At 41.7% G+C, this 16,694-nt stretch overlaps 1 protein-coding gene across 2 annotated transcripts; it reads left to right on the plus strand.

Annotated features, from left to right (window-relative positions):
• The first annotated feature begins 586 nt into the window (after nucleotides 1-586).
• LOC139558712 (TERF1-interacting nuclear factor 2-like) lies at nucleotides 587-15,908 on the plus strand. 2 transcript variants are annotated; one of them, XM_071374064.1, is made up of 8 exons: nucleotides 601-1,381; nucleotides 5,750-5,946; nucleotides 8,071-8,175; nucleotides 8,258-8,350; nucleotides 8,613-8,723; nucleotides 8,865-8,988; nucleotides 9,499-10,986; nucleotides 11,172-15,908. In XM_071374064.1, the coding sequence occupies exons 1-8, from the start codon at nucleotides 1,042-1,044 to the stop codon at nucleotides 13,058-13,060; spliced, it is 4,347 nt and encodes a 1,448-aa protein (XP_071230165.1). In that variant the 5' UTR covers nucleotides 601-1,041; the 3' UTR covers nucleotides 13,061-15,908. The 2 variants fall into 2 exon arrangements, with proteins under 2 accessions (XP_071230166.1, XP_071230165.1); XM_071374065.1 differs by lacking the exons at nucleotides 8,865-8,988; nucleotides 11,172-15,908 and having other exon boundaries at nucleotides 587-1,381; nucleotides 9,499-10,297.
• Nucleotides 15,909-16,694: the final 786 nt, after the last annotated feature.

Below are 16,694 nucleotides of genomic sequence, written 5' to 3' on the forward strand. Positions count from 1 at the left end.
CTGGAATTTTATTCCTCATCATGTCTTCTCTACTTTTGGTGGCCTTAACTTATAATATTGACAAAATTCCAGTGAAACTTTCTGCTTTTCATCGGCAGGTTTTCTTGTCATGGTCCTTAATTTATAAACACAATTTTTCTCCACACAGATATTATATATGGAATAATCGGGATATATTGTATAAAAATACTTCTTTGTTTTTAGAATATTGGTTACACTAATGTAAATTTACTAACAAAAAAACTAATTTTCTTACCCTACAAAAATAAATTGAACTGTATTTTAAGACAGTTAAATACTCTACTAACAAAAAAGCTGTTAGAATTGTAAGTGTATGTATGTCCCTTAAGGTCCTTGTGTAATTGTAATGTGATATTGTACCCCGTAGCTCGATTGTCCATTATATATAATCTATATATACTTGTGTTCCCTTATGTACTTTCTGTATTGATTTTTTGTTAATATTTTTTTTTTACAAAAATAAAAAAAAGACTGATGTGCTAAAGTCTGTGCTAGCGAAACAGTCCTCTAATTTAGCGTTTGCTTCATCAGACCACTTCCGTATTGAGCGCGTAACTGGTACTTCCTGTTGGGGTTTTGGCTTGTAAGTGTTAATCAAATTTGACAAATGGAGGGCGAGCTTTATATTCTTCTCTCTATGTGGAGTATAATTGATCTAGAGTTTTTTTTCCCGCTTATGATAAAATGTAACAAAATTTAACTCATCTTCTGGACTGTTTTACTGATACATTTTAATCAAACGTACTTCGGCAAGTTAGTTCGTATTACTTTCTATTTATAACTTATTTGGCAATATTCAGATTCACAGCACGACTGCAAAGAAACCCACCTGGAAATCGACCATGTTTTCTTGTAGATGACGTCATGACGCCACGTCGAAGTAGCCAGCCAAAGAGGGAGTAGTCCACCACTTTGTTTAGGCGACCAAAGCTTTTGGACTTAGCTACTAACACTAATATTAACCTTGTATTATCTAGTTTACTAGTTGCTGTAGACTACTATCAAAAAACTAGATCGACAATGTCATTGGCAGACGATGTCGGATGGACATGGTCCGCAGATGAGACAAAGGCGCTGATCTCGGTATGGTCAGACGAGCAGATTCTTCTGAAGATGGAGCAAACGTACAGAAACAAACATGTTTACAGCGAGATTTCGGAGCGGCTAAAAGACCTTGGTGTCAAACGGACGTGGAAGCAGTGCCAAAACAAGATTAAGGCCTTGAAGTGGAGATACAGAGAAACACTGAGAAACCCAAGCAGTAGCCGACCGTGTCCGTTCTTTTCTGAGCTGCACGAATTTCTCGCCGCCATGCCTGACATGCCTGAGTCCAAGGAAACTGACGAGGAGGAAGATAATGGTAAGAAAATCAGGTTACATTAATAGTTTTCACTGTCAGACTTGACAATTGTTTTCTTAACTAAATGGATAGCCAATTATTTAAAGAAATGTGGCGCTATATTAATTTCTAGAATTCGCAGCCCAATTCTGCTATTTTTTTCAATGGACCAATCATAACAATCTCAAATATATATATATATTGATGTGTAAAGATCTGATGTTAATGGTCAAAAGACCAATTAGTGGAAAAAATATAAAAATTGAGCTGCCTGTGTAAACCCTGTCACACAACTCAACATAATAATCTTCAAGAGTTTAAGGCTATGTTTAGACAGGTTACACAGTTATGATATTTTTCCCACAAATTGGTGTTGACCAATCACTTCAGATCTTTTTTTTACATCAGATCTTTTTAAGAGCTGATCTGAGTAGTTAATTTTCACAAATTAGTGAAAAAAACATCCGTATTGGGCTGTTTGTAAAGAATGTAACCTGTCCCCAGGCTTAATTGGTATCACATATAGGTTCGATATGGCAAGATGGAGCCGACAGACATGGCAGCTCTGCTTCTAGCTCCTAAGCAACTTTGCAGATTTGATTTGTTGAGCGGCTGGTGGAAATTCGTCCTCTGTCTTCCCCAAAACCCAAGACAAATTCTGGCGGCTTATGGTAGAAAAAGTAACATTCAATTCTCTGGCAACCTCTCTGGTGGACAATCCTGCAGTCAACATGCCAATTGCACGCTAGCTCAAAATTGTTGACATCTGTGGCATTGTGTTGTGTAACAAAAACTGCACATTTTAGAGTGGCCTTTTATTGTCCCCAGCACAATGAGCACCTGTGTAATGATCATGCTGTTTAATCAGCTTCTTGATATGCCACACCTGTGAGATGGATGGATTATAATGGCAAATGAGAAATGCTCACTAACAGGGATGTAAACAAATGTGTGCACAGAAATAAGGTTTTTCTGAGTATGGAACAGTTCTGGGATCTTTCATTTCAGCACATGGGACCAACATCCTACATGTTGTGTTTATATTTTTGTTCAGTTAGATGAATCACTGTACCGAGTGTTGAAAGGGTTTCCTGACTGTGACTGAAATGGACCTGTTCCTTTAAGCATCACTCCAAGATGTGCATACCATCAATCAATAATATGAAGCTAAGAAAAAGCATTTGTATACAACCACGACAAGCAAATTACATGATAATAACATTGTTTCAAAAGTTTGTGTTCTTGGTTACCATGGATGTGAATAGTGACAGTGGAGCACATGGATGTCATAAATCAACCAAGAAGAAGACAAGGACATATATTTGTATATATAGTGTATGTGGACACTCCTTCAAATTAGTGGATTTGGCTATTTCAGCCACAGCCATTGCTGAAAGGTGTATAAAAATGAGCACAAAGCCATGCAATCTCCATTGACAAACATTGGCAGTAGAATGGCCGGTACTGAAGAGCTCAGTGACTTTCAACGTGGCACCGTCATAGGATGCCACCTTTCCAACAAGTCAGTTTGTCAAATTTCTCCCCTGCTAGAGCTGCCCCGGGTCAACTGTAAGTGCTGTTCCGGTCAACTGTAAGTGCTGTTCCGGTCAACTGTAAGTGCTGTTACTGTGAAGAGGAAACGTCTAGGAGCAACACCGATTCAGCCGCGAAGTGATAGGCCACACAAGCTCACCGAACGGAACCGCCAAGTGCTGAAGCACGTAGCGCGTAAAAATTGTCTGTCCTCGGTTGTAACAAACTACCGAGTTCCAAACTGCCTCTGGAAGCAATGTCAACACAAGAACTGTTCATCTGGAGCTTCAGGAATTGGGTTTCCATGCCCGAGCAGCCGCACACAAGCATAAGATCACCATGCGCAATGCCAAGTGTCGACTGGAGTGGTGTAAAGCTAGCCGCCATTGGACTCTGGAGCAGTGCAAACGTGTTCTCTGGAGTGTTGAATCACGCTTCACCATTTGGCAGTTCGACGGACAAATCTGGGTTTGGTCGGATGCCAGGAGAACGCTACCTGCCCCAATGCATAGTGCCAACTGATAAGTTTGGTGGAGAAGGAATAATGGTCTGGAACTGTTTTTCATGGTTCGGGCTAGGCCCCTTAATTCCAGTAAAGAGTCTTCCCCAAAACCCAAGACACACACACATTGAGAGGCACAGTGTGCACGTAGCACCCCTGGGTGGATTAAGTGCCTTGCTCAAAAACACAACAGCAGGGCCGGGTCGGAAAACGTACCTCAATGCAGGGATGGGATGCACTCCAAATTTGCCCTATATCCAAACTGATACATTGAAGATTTATATACTGCTAGTTTTTATGGAAAACTGCCCTTTTCGTCCTCATGCTAGCTAGCAGTAGTCACTGCAACCATTTTGCAATGGCATTGTCAGCCAATCAGCTCCTTTGTTGATCAACATGACGTGCCATTCCTAAATGGCTGGTGTGGCTACTGCTAGCTAGCATTAAGGCGAAAAGGTACGTTTTCTGGATAAACTAGCAGTATTTCAATCCTCTCGATGTAAGTTATCAGTTTGGATATAGATAAAATTGTAGTGGCACATCCCATCCCTGCATTGAGGTACATTTTCTGACCCATATCGCACACCGGCTCCGCAATGTTTTAATCTAACCACGACTGCGTTCCGACTCCAGTGCAGTGATGTAACCAAGTGTAACGGTAGGATCAGAATTTGCAGGCTAACAAACAGCTGACTGACTGACTACAATGCAGCAGCACACAGGAATATAACCTCTATCCCTGCAATAATTTCAAGTTTTAGGGTGAGTTCATAAATCCAGATTCAGAGCGTTTTGCTGAAGCACCAACGCTACCTGGCTAAAGTTGGCTAGCTTGCTACTTTCAGACATAAGAGAGAACATCTCACTCTGACCATTTTACTTGGCCTAGCAGAGCTGGTTGAGCTGTTTTCATGTTATCTAGAGCATTGGTGACTAACTGTGCTGCTGGCAACAATTTCATAGTTTTTTTTGCAGACGTTTACTGACACCGGTCATGTTCAACGGTTGTTGCACATTTGTAAATTCATCCGTTATTCTGCACACTGAAATCAGAGTAGATGGCCAAAGGGGTTTTACGAACGCACCCTTAAAATCACATGCACAACTACAGTGAAAAATGCCTTTCTTGCAAGCTCTAACCCTAACAGTGCAGTAATCATAACAATGTAATACAAAAAATAGCAAGCTAGAACAAAACATGCAATATATAGAAATAAGAACACGATAAAGTAAGCATACTATATACAGGGTCAGTTCCAGTACCATATTTACAATGTGAAGGGATACCGCATTGATAGTGGTAGATAGAGGTGTAAGGTGACTAGGCTAGGCATCAGGATATATGATCAACAGAGGAGCAGCAGCGTATATGATGATAGTCAGTATAAATGTGTGTGTGTGTGTGAGCAAATGATGGAGTAAGTGTTTGTATATAGAATGTTCATTCAAATTATGTTAACTAATGCGGCTCATGCAATGGAATATATACTTTTTTTTGTAATGTCAGTGGAGTTGAATCCAGAAATCGCAGCACATATTTTACTTCCTGCTTTGCTGCTCTGGGTACACTCGCAATGGCTGCCAGTCCACCATCATTGAATTGAATGTGGACGTCCATTGTATTTCTATGGCAGCACATGCAGTCAGGAGCGGAGGAGAGGACAAAATATGGGTCAACGTTTTTTGAACCGTTATTATGGTGACCTCGGTCATTTGGCTGTCCAATTACAGTCTTCCAAAATTCCATGACAGTCACAGCCCTAATTGGAATAAATGTTGGGTATTTCAAAACTGAAAAATAAGATTCTCATCCTCTGAATGTGGATTTGGTAATCCAGTCTCACCTTTAATCAGGATTAGGTTAGGTTGGTTTTAATGCAGAAAATCCATATAATCTTGATCCCACTGGAAGGGTGGATTCAGGATGGATTTAGAAAGTAGAAAGGCACTACTGTGATATTTCTTGGTAATTAAGGTGGGGAGGCTTAAAAAACGTTCTTACATCTGAAAACCAAAGCTTCATTATGTTCAATTGATTGCAGTATAGGTCAGTTGTTATATTGAGAAGTGTCAAATAAATGCATGTAGGCTACTTATAAGTGAAATGCAGGCTCTATTATTTGTAATCTTAGTTGCCTTCATTCATGTAGTTAACTAATTTCTGTTTCATTATGCCAGTGTAGAAGTAGGAACATAACCTGTCCAGTAGATAGCTAGCCTCTAGGCTACTGCCACCCACATTTAGCTACGCAGCAGCAAAACCACTCCATGACGTGTACAATCTGATAATCTGTATGTGGCAATTGCAATAAAAGATGGCCTGGAACGTCAACAAATGTTTTCTTTCCTACCAGGTCTTCCTCTGTCGTCTCTGCGTCTTTTGGTTCCTCCACTGCGGCTGGTGTCGGCAGCTCTATGGCAAGTTGTTCAGCGGAGAGACACAATGGACTACGGGTTGGTGGAGGAGTTTGTCACCACTGTGTTGGAGATGATCCCTGATCTGATGAGTTACAGAGAGAAAGTACAACTCATCATGGGGCTGCGAGCACAGGTGAGAGATGGAGGGGTATGACTGAAGTAGAACGTGGGGTGACATTTGTGTGCATGCAGGGCTCCCTTGAGAAAGAGACCTTGGGCTCAATGGGACTCCTGGTAAAAGTAATGGTAAAATAAAACAAATCCGGTTACACTTTACTATAAGGTTCCACTTGTAAAGAGGTTATAATTATGTTTTTAACATTTTATCATTTGTAAATGCATTATAAATCATGAACAAAGTTATACCGCGTTTGTCAAATTAGTGCAATAACTAGTCTGTTTATGCCAAATAGTGAGCCAATATTTTACATCTAGTTATTAACAATGTTTAAATGCACTTAACAAATGCTATAAGATTAATTCTTATGTACCATCATGCAGCCTTCTATTCAATAGTTGCACAGTTGAACAATTAGTTATTTGCATTGGTGCTCTGTCCCAGGAACAGAAGAGGTTGGTTTTCATGATGTCTTGACCCACATTTGAAACCGTGGCCAAATTTACATTCATATTACATATTACCGCTTACCAGATTATATCAACACACTTACCACTTCTCTGTGATAGTCCAAGTATGGGGAACGCTCTGGTGTGAAATGGTAACCGTAATACTTTTGTTTGGTGAAACAGTGGAGGTATCTTCTCACAATGCTTAATGTTTTGATCTTCATACCCACCATTCATTGACTGAACAAGTTTAGTGTCATCTTCTCTCATGTACGGTACCAGTCAAAAGTTTGGACACACCTATCCAGGGTTTTTCTATTTTCTACTTTGTAGAATAATAGTGAAGACATGAAAACTATGAAATAACACATATGGAATCATGTAGTAACTGCAAAAGTGTCAATATCTCTTGGCTTTCTCTCAACCAGCTTCATGAAAATGCATTTCAATTAACAGATGTGCCTTGTTCATTTGTGGAATTTCTTTCCTTCTAAATAATCAACAGGATTTCTGTATCCGAAAGTGAAACAAATTGTGTAGAGAATGTACCCTCTGAAATGTTTTTTCTTGTTACTTTGCGCAATCTCTTCTTTCTGGCCTTTGCACGCTTTTCATAGCCATGTCCATCCTGATTCTTCACGACGCACTATGGGTCACATTATGGGTGCGTTCGTAAATTCACTCTGGAGTGCCAGAGAGAGCTCAGAGTGTGCTCTGGGCGTTTGTAAATTCGGAGTGTTTCGCTCTCGGAGCGTTTAGAGCACACACTGGTCGCTCTGGCCTAGGAGAAGGGTTGATCCAAGAGTTCTGACCTCACAAAGGCAGTCAAGCTAACGTTGGCTAGCTTGCTAGCTACTTCCAGACATAAATGAGAGAACACCTCACTGACCATTTTACTTGCCCTAGCAGAGCTGGTTAAGCTGTTTTCATGTTATCCAGAGCATTGCAAACTGTGCTGCTGGCAACAATTTAATCAAGCTTTTTCCCCGATGTTTACTGACACCGGCCATATTCAACGGGTGTCGAGCGTTTGGTAAATTCATCAGTTATTCTGCCCTCTGGCACACAGACGAGAGTGCTCGGAAATCGGGGAGTTCGCCAGAGTGAATTTACGAACGTGTCAACACACAATTCTGGGCACGTTCTAGGTCGTCTTTATTTCAAGCCCGTTTCACAGATGTGCACATCTCACAAAGTCATGGGAATTTCTCCGAAACCAGCAAACCATACCAATAATATGGCTTGAGATCTTCAGAGGAGGCTTTCATCCCTGGAATAAATAAGTGTACCAATTAATCATCAAGGTTTCAAATGTGGGGCTATTGGTCTGAAAACAAACCATATGGGTGATCTGTGAGGAATGAGGATTCAGTAATGTCCTGGATGTAAATTTGACCAGGGCGTCAGGGTTTCAAAGGTGGGTCAAGACACGTTATGAAAACCAACCTCTTCTATTCCTAGGACAGAGAAACAATGCAATCACACCCAAAAGTGAGAAAATAACTATTGTTTAACTGTGCAACCATTGAAAAATAAGGTTGCATGATGATACATAAAGGTTCAATATTATACGCATTTGTAAGTGCATTTACATACTATGTAACACTTACTTTAACGTTCTTATACCATACTCACTGCCAGATTGGTTTGCATCTAAAATGCCTCAGTGTTACCTGTTTGTTGTTGACAGCTGGTTCTGGAGTTGTGTCGCTCTGATAGTTCAGCCGACCCGGAGACCATCCAGCCACACCTGAGCAGGATGAGGACCTGCATCATCACTCATAGAGAAAAGGAGGTGCGTGCCACTCAAGTGATCAAGCCTTGTAACTCTGTTGGCTAGGTTCACTTACTAACTGTGTTATGTATACTTGCTGTAGATAGATACAGAGGTGGAGGCATCGGAATCCAACTTCTTGGAACTCATCCAAACTCTTCTCGATGACCCAATTGAGAGGGACCACTTCTTCCAGGTTGGTGTGAGAACAATGTTTCTGCTGAACAGACATTTAAATCAGAGGTAAACTGTACAGCAGTGTGTGCACAATCTGTTCCACATCTTATTCCATGGAAGTCCTCGTTACTGGCGTACTCAGTAATGCTGAACCCCAACCTGCATTAGCTAATATTGAGTTGACTAGCTACTAATGATGTCAATAGGATGCCTCACACTCAATTAAGGCATTCGTTTAATCTGTTTTACACCACTCAGGTGCACTTTAATGTTTCCTCTAGGATGTTTTTCCAGAAGAATTCGGGCCCAGGTATGACGCAGCACTGCAGACTCTGATGTGGGAGTTCCTCATCAGGCTGGAGAAGTTGCTTCCAATGCCAACCTTTCAACAGGTAGATGCAATTTGGGAAGAGCCAATAGTGGCAACCTTGGCCGATTTTTGAGTTGTTGTTATATTGCGGAGTCTACCATACCTTACTTTTGTCATTTGGTCAATTTAATTTGTTGCTAATTTTAAACCACCTCCCCTTCAGACTGTATCATGGCTCAGACCTGCCCCCTCTGTGCTGAAGGAGTGTGCACATTCTGTGACTCAACCTCAGCCTTTGAAGACTCTTCTTCAGCACAACAGATGCCATGGCCATTTGTTCACTAATGGTAGGCTTTTTCCCAGCTCTGTTTTCATACAGTGGCAAATAAGTTTTTCATGACGTTTTTAATTGTAACGAGACTAACAGGCTGCTACACTGGACGTGTAACTGTTGTAGAGACGCTCCCATTTGTTTTGAAAGGAATCGTGGGCGTAAGCAGCGAGGCCTCTGGGGGAATTTATGCTTTGTTTCTATTTTCAAGATATTGATTTAGTAAACATCTGAGGGATGGAGTTGGAAAAATGTAACCACTCTCATATTCACAGACAAAGCTATGGATACAAGGACTGACCATCCATACCAACATTTTAGTTTTAACCATGATTTGAGGCTATAAAGTAAAACAAGCGTATATTTTCATTTTGATGGGCTACGACAGTTGAACTAAGCTCAGGAGGCATTTACAAGTTATATTCTTCAAGAATCATACATCATCATAGCATATATCATTTAAATCCAAAAATTTATGTAGCAATCACAGGCAGACTAAATATTGATCTTTTTCCCAATGTTTCAGCTCCTTCATCTGGTGCCGACGATCTTATCCTCTCTTCACTGTCTCACTCGCTCTCAGAGAGGATAGAAATGGACATTGATGAAGCACGCTCGCATAGCCAGTCTTTATCCACATGTGCATCCAGAAAGGAAAGGGACACTTTGATAGAGCAAGTTAATGTAGAGAAGGAGCTGGGGATGAGTTTGGACACGGTTCAGAAGGCAGCGGAAATAGTGGATGGAAGAACAGAGGAATGGGGAGAGAACGACTATGAGGAGAGACTGCGACATGACTTGGCTTATGATGTTTTAAAGGTAGAGATTGTAGATGGAGAAGACATGTCCTCGACATCATCGATGACAGCAGACGACGTCGGATGGACCTGCTGGACACCTGAGGAGACAAAGTCGCTCATCTCTGTATGGTCGGATGAACAGATTCTTCATAAGATGGAGCAAAGCTATAGAAAAAAACATGTTTACAGTGAGATATCGGAGTGTCTAAAGGAGCTTGGTATCAGAAAGACAACCAAGCAGTGCCACAATAAGATAAAAGCCTTGAAGTGGAGATACAGAGAAACACTGAGGAACCCAAGCAGCCGACCGTGTCCTTTCTTTTCTAAACTGCACAAATTTCTTGCCGCGGTGCCTGATATGCCTGGGTCCAAGGAAACTGGCAAGGTTTCAGATGGAGGAGTCATGTCTTTGGATCGGGATGAAGGGCCTTCTGTGGCTGTCGAGTTGGCGCCTCAACGTGAGAAAATGGTTTCCAGAAAAGTGAAAGGCAAGACACTCCCCGGAGAGCAAACCAAAGAGAAAAATGAGGATGAAACATTTTGCATCCCTCAAAGTGACAGCAAGATGAAAAGCCCCCCCAAAAAACATTGTCGCAAACAGATGGTTGAAGACATGTCTTCTACAACATCGGCAGACAATGACACACGGACCTGGACCCTGGAGGGGACGAAAGCACTGATCTCCGTGTGGTCAAACAAACAGGTTCTTCAGATGATGGAGCAGAGTTACCGAAAGAAACATGCGTACAGTGAAGTTTCAGAGCGGCTAAAGAACATCGGCATCAAAAGGACGTGGAAGCAGTGCCAATCAAAGATGAAGCACATGAAGCACAGCTACAGACAAGCACTGAGGAACCCAAGCAGTAGTGGCCGAGCAACCTGTCCGTTCTTTTCTGAACTGCACACGTTTCTCGCCAACATGCCTGATATGCCTGATTCCAAGGGAACTGGCAAGGTTTCAGATGGCGAAGTCGTGTCTTCGGATCAGGATGAAGGGCCTTCTGTGGAGTTGGATCATCGACATGAGAAAAGGGCGTCTAGAAAAGTGGAAGTCAAGGCACTTCCCGGAGAGCAAACAGACGAGAGAAAAGGGGATGAAAGTGACAGCAGAATGAATAGTGGAAGAAAACAACAGGTGGTTGAAGACGTGTCTGATTTAGAACTTCAGCCCGTAGTGCTGCTGACCCAACTTGATGACAACAGTCATATGACAGGTGAGTAAAACATAATAAAAAAATATATATATTTTTGACATGTATGGAAGGTGTGTTTGTGTATAATTCATTCCAAGATTTAAGTTAGTGGTGTGTGTGTAGAAAATGTATTCCAAGGCTCAAGTTAGGGGTGAGAGTGACATCTGTAACCTTCTAACAATGGTACTTCTCTCTTCCAACACCAGTTGGCGCTCCTGGTCCTGTTTCCCATACCACAGAGCAGTCTCCTAAAAGAAGCAAGCGTGCCAAAACGTGCTCCTTATGTGGGAAGAGTTTTGTTGAAGCGAAGGATTTGACAACGCACATGCGAACTCACACTGAGCAGAGCCCTCACCAGTGCACCCAGTGTGGGGAAGGCTTTGACCATCAGGACGACTTACAAAAACATCAGCAGCAGGAGTGTGAGGAGATGATGAAACGACAGGAGGTCAATGAACACCAGCATGGAAAGAATGACAGTATATCGGGACAGTCCAGTAATGCAAGTAGTGATCCCAAAACATGCCATCTATGCCATAAGACTTTTGAATTTCAATATATGTTGAGAAGTCATCTTATCATATTTCACAAAGGCAAAATACTTTTTAAGTGTCCTCTTTGTCTGAAGGGTTTTGCCTTCCTCCGTGATTTGAAGAAACACCAGAGTAACAAAAGAGGTTGTCCTACAAGTGAAGCCGTCAAAAAAAGGAAGGAGCTAAGATCAAAAAGCCCTTCTGCTCGCATCATTCCAGAACTTTCCTTAAATGCAAATAATTCCAAAACATGCCCCGTATGCCATGCAACGTTTTCACAAACGTCTCGTTTGAAAAGCCACTTTCTTCACCATCACGCCTCAGACAAAAGCCGCTTTAAGTGTCCCAGTGCTTTGAAGGCTTTTGTATCCCACAGTCAAAGGAAGAGACACCAGCAGAGCAGAAGAGGTTGTCGGTTAGAGAGAAGTCACAAACATGGGACTAAGCCAGCATGGTCACTGGCTCCAAGGGAAAAGAAAAATGACATTCCTCAGCCTTCCAGTACAGCAACCCAGGAACCACCGATCTCTCAGGCCCCCACCACTACAGCACAGTCCTCTAATAAAAAGACAATTCCGAAAGCATGTCCTCTATGCCATAAGACTTTTAAATTTGAAGCTACGATGGTAAGGCACATTGCTTCACACCAAAAGGAAAGTCTCAACAAGTGCCCTGACGTCTTGAAGTGCACATTTTGTGACGAGATCTTTTCTCAGGGCATGGACCTGAAGAGCCACTACAGTCGTACTCATCAATTTACGGGACCGTTCCCCTGTCCTTCTTGTCAGAAGACTTTTGTTTCGTTAACTGAGCTGCGCTTACATCAGAGAAATGAGTCCACTCCTTACCAGTGCTCAGTGTGCCAGCGACTATTCCGAACACAGTACACTCTGACTATTCACGAGCGAATTCACACAGGGGAGAAACCATTCCTCTGCGCTGAGTGTGGAAAGGGTTTCCGGAGTGAAAAACTACTGCAATCACACTCTAAGAGTCATGTCGAGGGAAAACCCCACGCTTGCTCCACTTGTGGGAAAAGGTTCCAGAGAAAAGAGCTATTGAAACAACACATGTTGCATCACACAGATGCTGCTTTCATCTGCCCAGACTGTGGGAAGAAGTTTTTCCAGTTGGTATGGTTAAGAAGGCATATGTTAATGCACACTGGCGAGAGACCGTTCCTCTGTGACCTCTGTGGAAAGGGTTTCAAATCTACGGCTGAATTGAGGATACACACCCGGACACACACTGGAGAACGGCCATTCAAGTGTCCAGAATGTGGCAAAGGTTGTAGGCAGAAGAGTGAGCTGCAGGAGCATCTGCGGAGGCACACAGGGGAGCGGCCGTATCCATGCACAGTGTGCGATAAACGCTTTTATGTCAGCAAAGATAGAAAACGACATATGCTCATACATACTGGAGAGAAGCCGTTCAAATGTCAAGCATGTGGCATGGCTTTCAACCGTAAAGCACTTTTGAGGGTACACCAAAAAAACAAGTCGTGTTTATATAGCCACACAAGTCCCCTACATTACACTCCCCTACATTACACATCATTGTAATATTTAGGGATTTGTGTGGCGTGATCAGTGTTGGGATTCATTACTTAGAAAAGTAATCTATTGTTACATTTAAGAAAATTAATCTTGTCAAGTTACGATATTGTTGCATGAAAAGTAATATATTACATATTACTTGTTGTGATTGTGTTTCTTTTCTTCCGCTGTCCATTCAATACCACGAAGCTCCACTATAGGCCTACCTGTATCAGATGAGCAAAGCCACACCTAAGGCGCTATCCTAGGTGCTGAATCCTTCATTCACAATTACAATTGATAGCCTGATTGTCACCCATCAGACTTGTGAATTTAATCTGGTCTTTAGACTGCATCTATTGTTATTATGTGTGAAATTATGTTCAATATAGTTTAGGTGTAGTTTTGATTGGCCGTTAGTCAACTGTCGGGTGAAGGAAGGGCAGCGTGGGGAAAAAAAATACATGTCTTCCTTAAAGTGCTTAGAACACACTTGATTGTAATATCGAAATTCTAACTTCAGTCAGTGTGTTAAATAGACTTATTTAGGAAAGGTCAAGGACAGAGGAGGTATGACTTTATTACAATGCATTTTGTGTAGGGTTTATATGACACGGTTTGCATTCACCTTCAGCAGGTTAATGCGCCGGTTATTTGAAGTCATCCTTGTTGTCACTTGATAGCCTGTATTTAGTGGCTTTAATGTACATTTCGTTTCGTAAAGCTGCCTAAATGTTTATGGCCAATAGGCCTATTCCTTTGTATATTAAAATATAATTTTGTTGTGATCAAACATTGGATTTATCAGACATTTTGATTCTTTATATGGACATTTTGTAAGAACACTTGGAAATATTGTTTAGGCATGTGCATCTTTTGTTTATTATCTTAATGCCTATAGATTTCTCCTCTTTCACGCATTTCTGGAACTTAGGCTTCCAGCTTTTGTGCCTTTCTGCCTGACTTCCAGATGCTATTTCAGATTTGATGTGGTCGAAGAGATCAATGCTTGCTGCCTGTGCAGAGTTTGCATTTGACTAAAACGTTGTCCTCTTTCTCTTCGACTAAGTAAAAGTAATGGGAGTATTTTCACAAGGAAAAGGATAAGCAGGGTAACAACACAGCTGCCATCTATCTATATCTATGTATATCTCAGCAAAAAAAGAAACGTCCTCTCACTGTCAACTGCGTTTATTTTCAGCAAATTAACATGTAAATATTTGTATGAACATAAGATTCAACAACTGAGACATAAACTGAACAAGTTCCACAGACATGTGACTAACAGAAATTGAATAATGTGTCCCTGAACAAAGGGGGTCAAAATCAAAAGTAACAGTCAGTATCTGGTGTGGCCACCAGCTGCATTAAGTACTGCAGTGCATCTCATGGACTGCACCAGATTTGCGAGTTCTTGCTGTGAGATGTTACCCCACTCTTCCACCAAAGCACCTGCAAGTTCCTGGACATTTCTGGGGGGGAATAGCCCTCACCCTCCGATCATACAGGTCCCAGACGTCCTCAATGGGATTGAGATCCGGGCTCTTCGCTGGCCATGGTAGAACACTGACATTCCTGTCTTGCAGGAAATCATGCACAGAACGAGCAGTATGACTGGTGGCATTGTCATGCTGGAGGTTCATGTCAGGATGAGCCTGCAGTAAGGGTACCACATGAGGGAGGAGGATGTCTTCCCTGTGACGCACAGTGTTGAGATTGCCTGCAATGACGACAAGCTCAGTCCGATGATGCTGTGACACACCGCCCCAGACCATGACGGACCCTCCACCTCCAAATCGATCCCGCTCCAGAGTACAGGCCTCGGTGTAATGCTCATTCCTTCGACGATAAAAGCGAATCTGACCATCACCCCTGGTGAGCCAAAACCGCGACTCATCAGTGAAGAGCACTTTTTTGCCGTTCCTGTCTGGTCCAGCGACGGTGGGTTTGTGCCCATAGGCGACGTCGTTGCCGGTGATGTCTGGTGAGGCCCTGCCTTCCAACAGGCCTACAAGCCCTCAGTCCAGCCTCTCTGAGTTTATATACTGAGTATACCAAACATTAGGAACACCTTTAATTTGTAAGGGAATGAACTGTACAAGGTGTCGAAAACATTCCACAGGGATCCTGGCCCATGCTGACTAATGCTTCTCACAGTTGTCAAATTGACTGGATGTCCTTTGGGTGGTGGACCATTCTTGACGGGAAACTGTTGAGCTTGAAAACCCCAGCAGCGTTGCGGTTCTTGACAAAAACCGGTGTGCCTGGCACCTACTGCCATACCACAGGTTTTCAAGTCCGGAGACTAAGATGACCATTGCAAAATGGCTTTCAAAGGCACTTCAATCTTTTGTCTTGCCCATTCACCCTCTGAATGGTACACATACACAATCCATGCCTCAATTGTCTCAAGGCTTAAAAATCCTTCTTTAACCTGTCTCCTCTTTATCTACACTGATTTGAAGTGGATTTAACAAGTGACATCAATAAGGGATCCTAGACTGACCAGGTGAATGCTATTTCATGGGAAGAACATGTTTTGTACACAATGTATAACACACAGAGATATGATGAAAGTAAAGGACTTGTTACTTGAAAAAAGTAACTATTGCTATATTTGAAGACAACTCGTTATATTACTCCGTTACGCACAAAAGTAATATATTACGGTAACACGTTACCTCCAACACTGGCCTTGATGAGCATTAGCTTGATGTTTTTATAGCATTAATGTCTTGTCTTTATTGAAGGTAGCATCATTGTTGTTATTCCAAGATAAATCACTCTGTGCCAGGTGTTGGAAGGGTTTCCTGTCTGTGACCGAACTGACCCTGCATTTCTTTTTTGGGTACCTAAATAAAAATGTAATAAAGGATTATTCTTGTTATTGGGAGGTGGGGAATATGATTAAATGGTTTATAAGCATAGCCTATATCCTGTAAGCGTAGGGCAAACAGCTAGTATAATCAAGGCTCAGGAGCAATTCAAACTACAGTGGGGTCTGAAATTGACGCCTTTTGATAAAGATGAGCAATAACGACTGTTTAAAATAAATCATTTAAATACTGAGCTATAGTGTGCACATTGTTTGGTTGAAAAATTATATTTTATACTAATACAATTGCTCAGGTAAAGCCATTTTGTTTAACAAGTAAAACATGTTTTCTCAAAGGTAGGGGTCAAAATGATTGTGAGGATAACGACACTGAACATTTTTCTAAAATGTTTTATGAGTTGGAGAACACATTGGGAGGGACAACGGGGGGAAAAGGTGATTAGAAATTATGCAATCAATTAAATTGATAGAATTAGGAATTAGAATGGAACAAATCTTATGATGGTCCAAAGGTCAGCCATTTTGGTCAGGGAGTTGGTCAACCGTGGTTTGCCAGTGCTGTGATAAGATATTGTGTAAAACAATGGATGTGAAGAATTTATCTGCTCTGTATCAGTTTTAGAGGAATGATTCCATTAATTTATTTAACTGCCAATATGCCAAATTTATATTCAAACTATTCAGTCAATCCACAGCCTTACACTGGCTGAAATCAGTTGATGATTGTACTTAGACAAGTTGTAAATGCAACCAGTACTAATATTGTATTATATAATAGCGCACTCAGCTTTCCAAGAAAACAAAATCTGAGACATTTATGGTCTG

The sequence above is a fragment of the Salvelinus alpinus genome, chromosome 29 (assembly GCF_045679555.1).
Source record: "Salvelinus alpinus chromosome 29, SLU_Salpinus.1, whole genome shotgun sequence".
Classification (NCBI taxonomy): Eukaryota; Metazoa; Chordata; class Actinopteri; order Salmoniformes; family Salmonidae; genus Salvelinus; species Salvelinus alpinus.

Excerpts from the sequence above, each read along its gene's own strand:
- LOC139558712 (XM_071374064.1), top strand. The coding sequence starts at position 1,042 with ATGTCATTGGCAGACGATGTCGGATGGACATGGTCCGCAGATGAGACA. Across the intron at positions 1,382-5,749 it reads TGACGAGGAGGAAGATAATG|GTCTTCCTCTGTCGTCTCTG; the intron begins GTAAGAAAATCA and ends CTTTCCTACCAG. Across the intron at positions 8,724-8,864 it reads CAATGCCAACCTTTCAACAG|ACTGTATCATGGCTCAGACC; the intron begins GTAGATGCAATT and ends CCTCCCCTTCAG.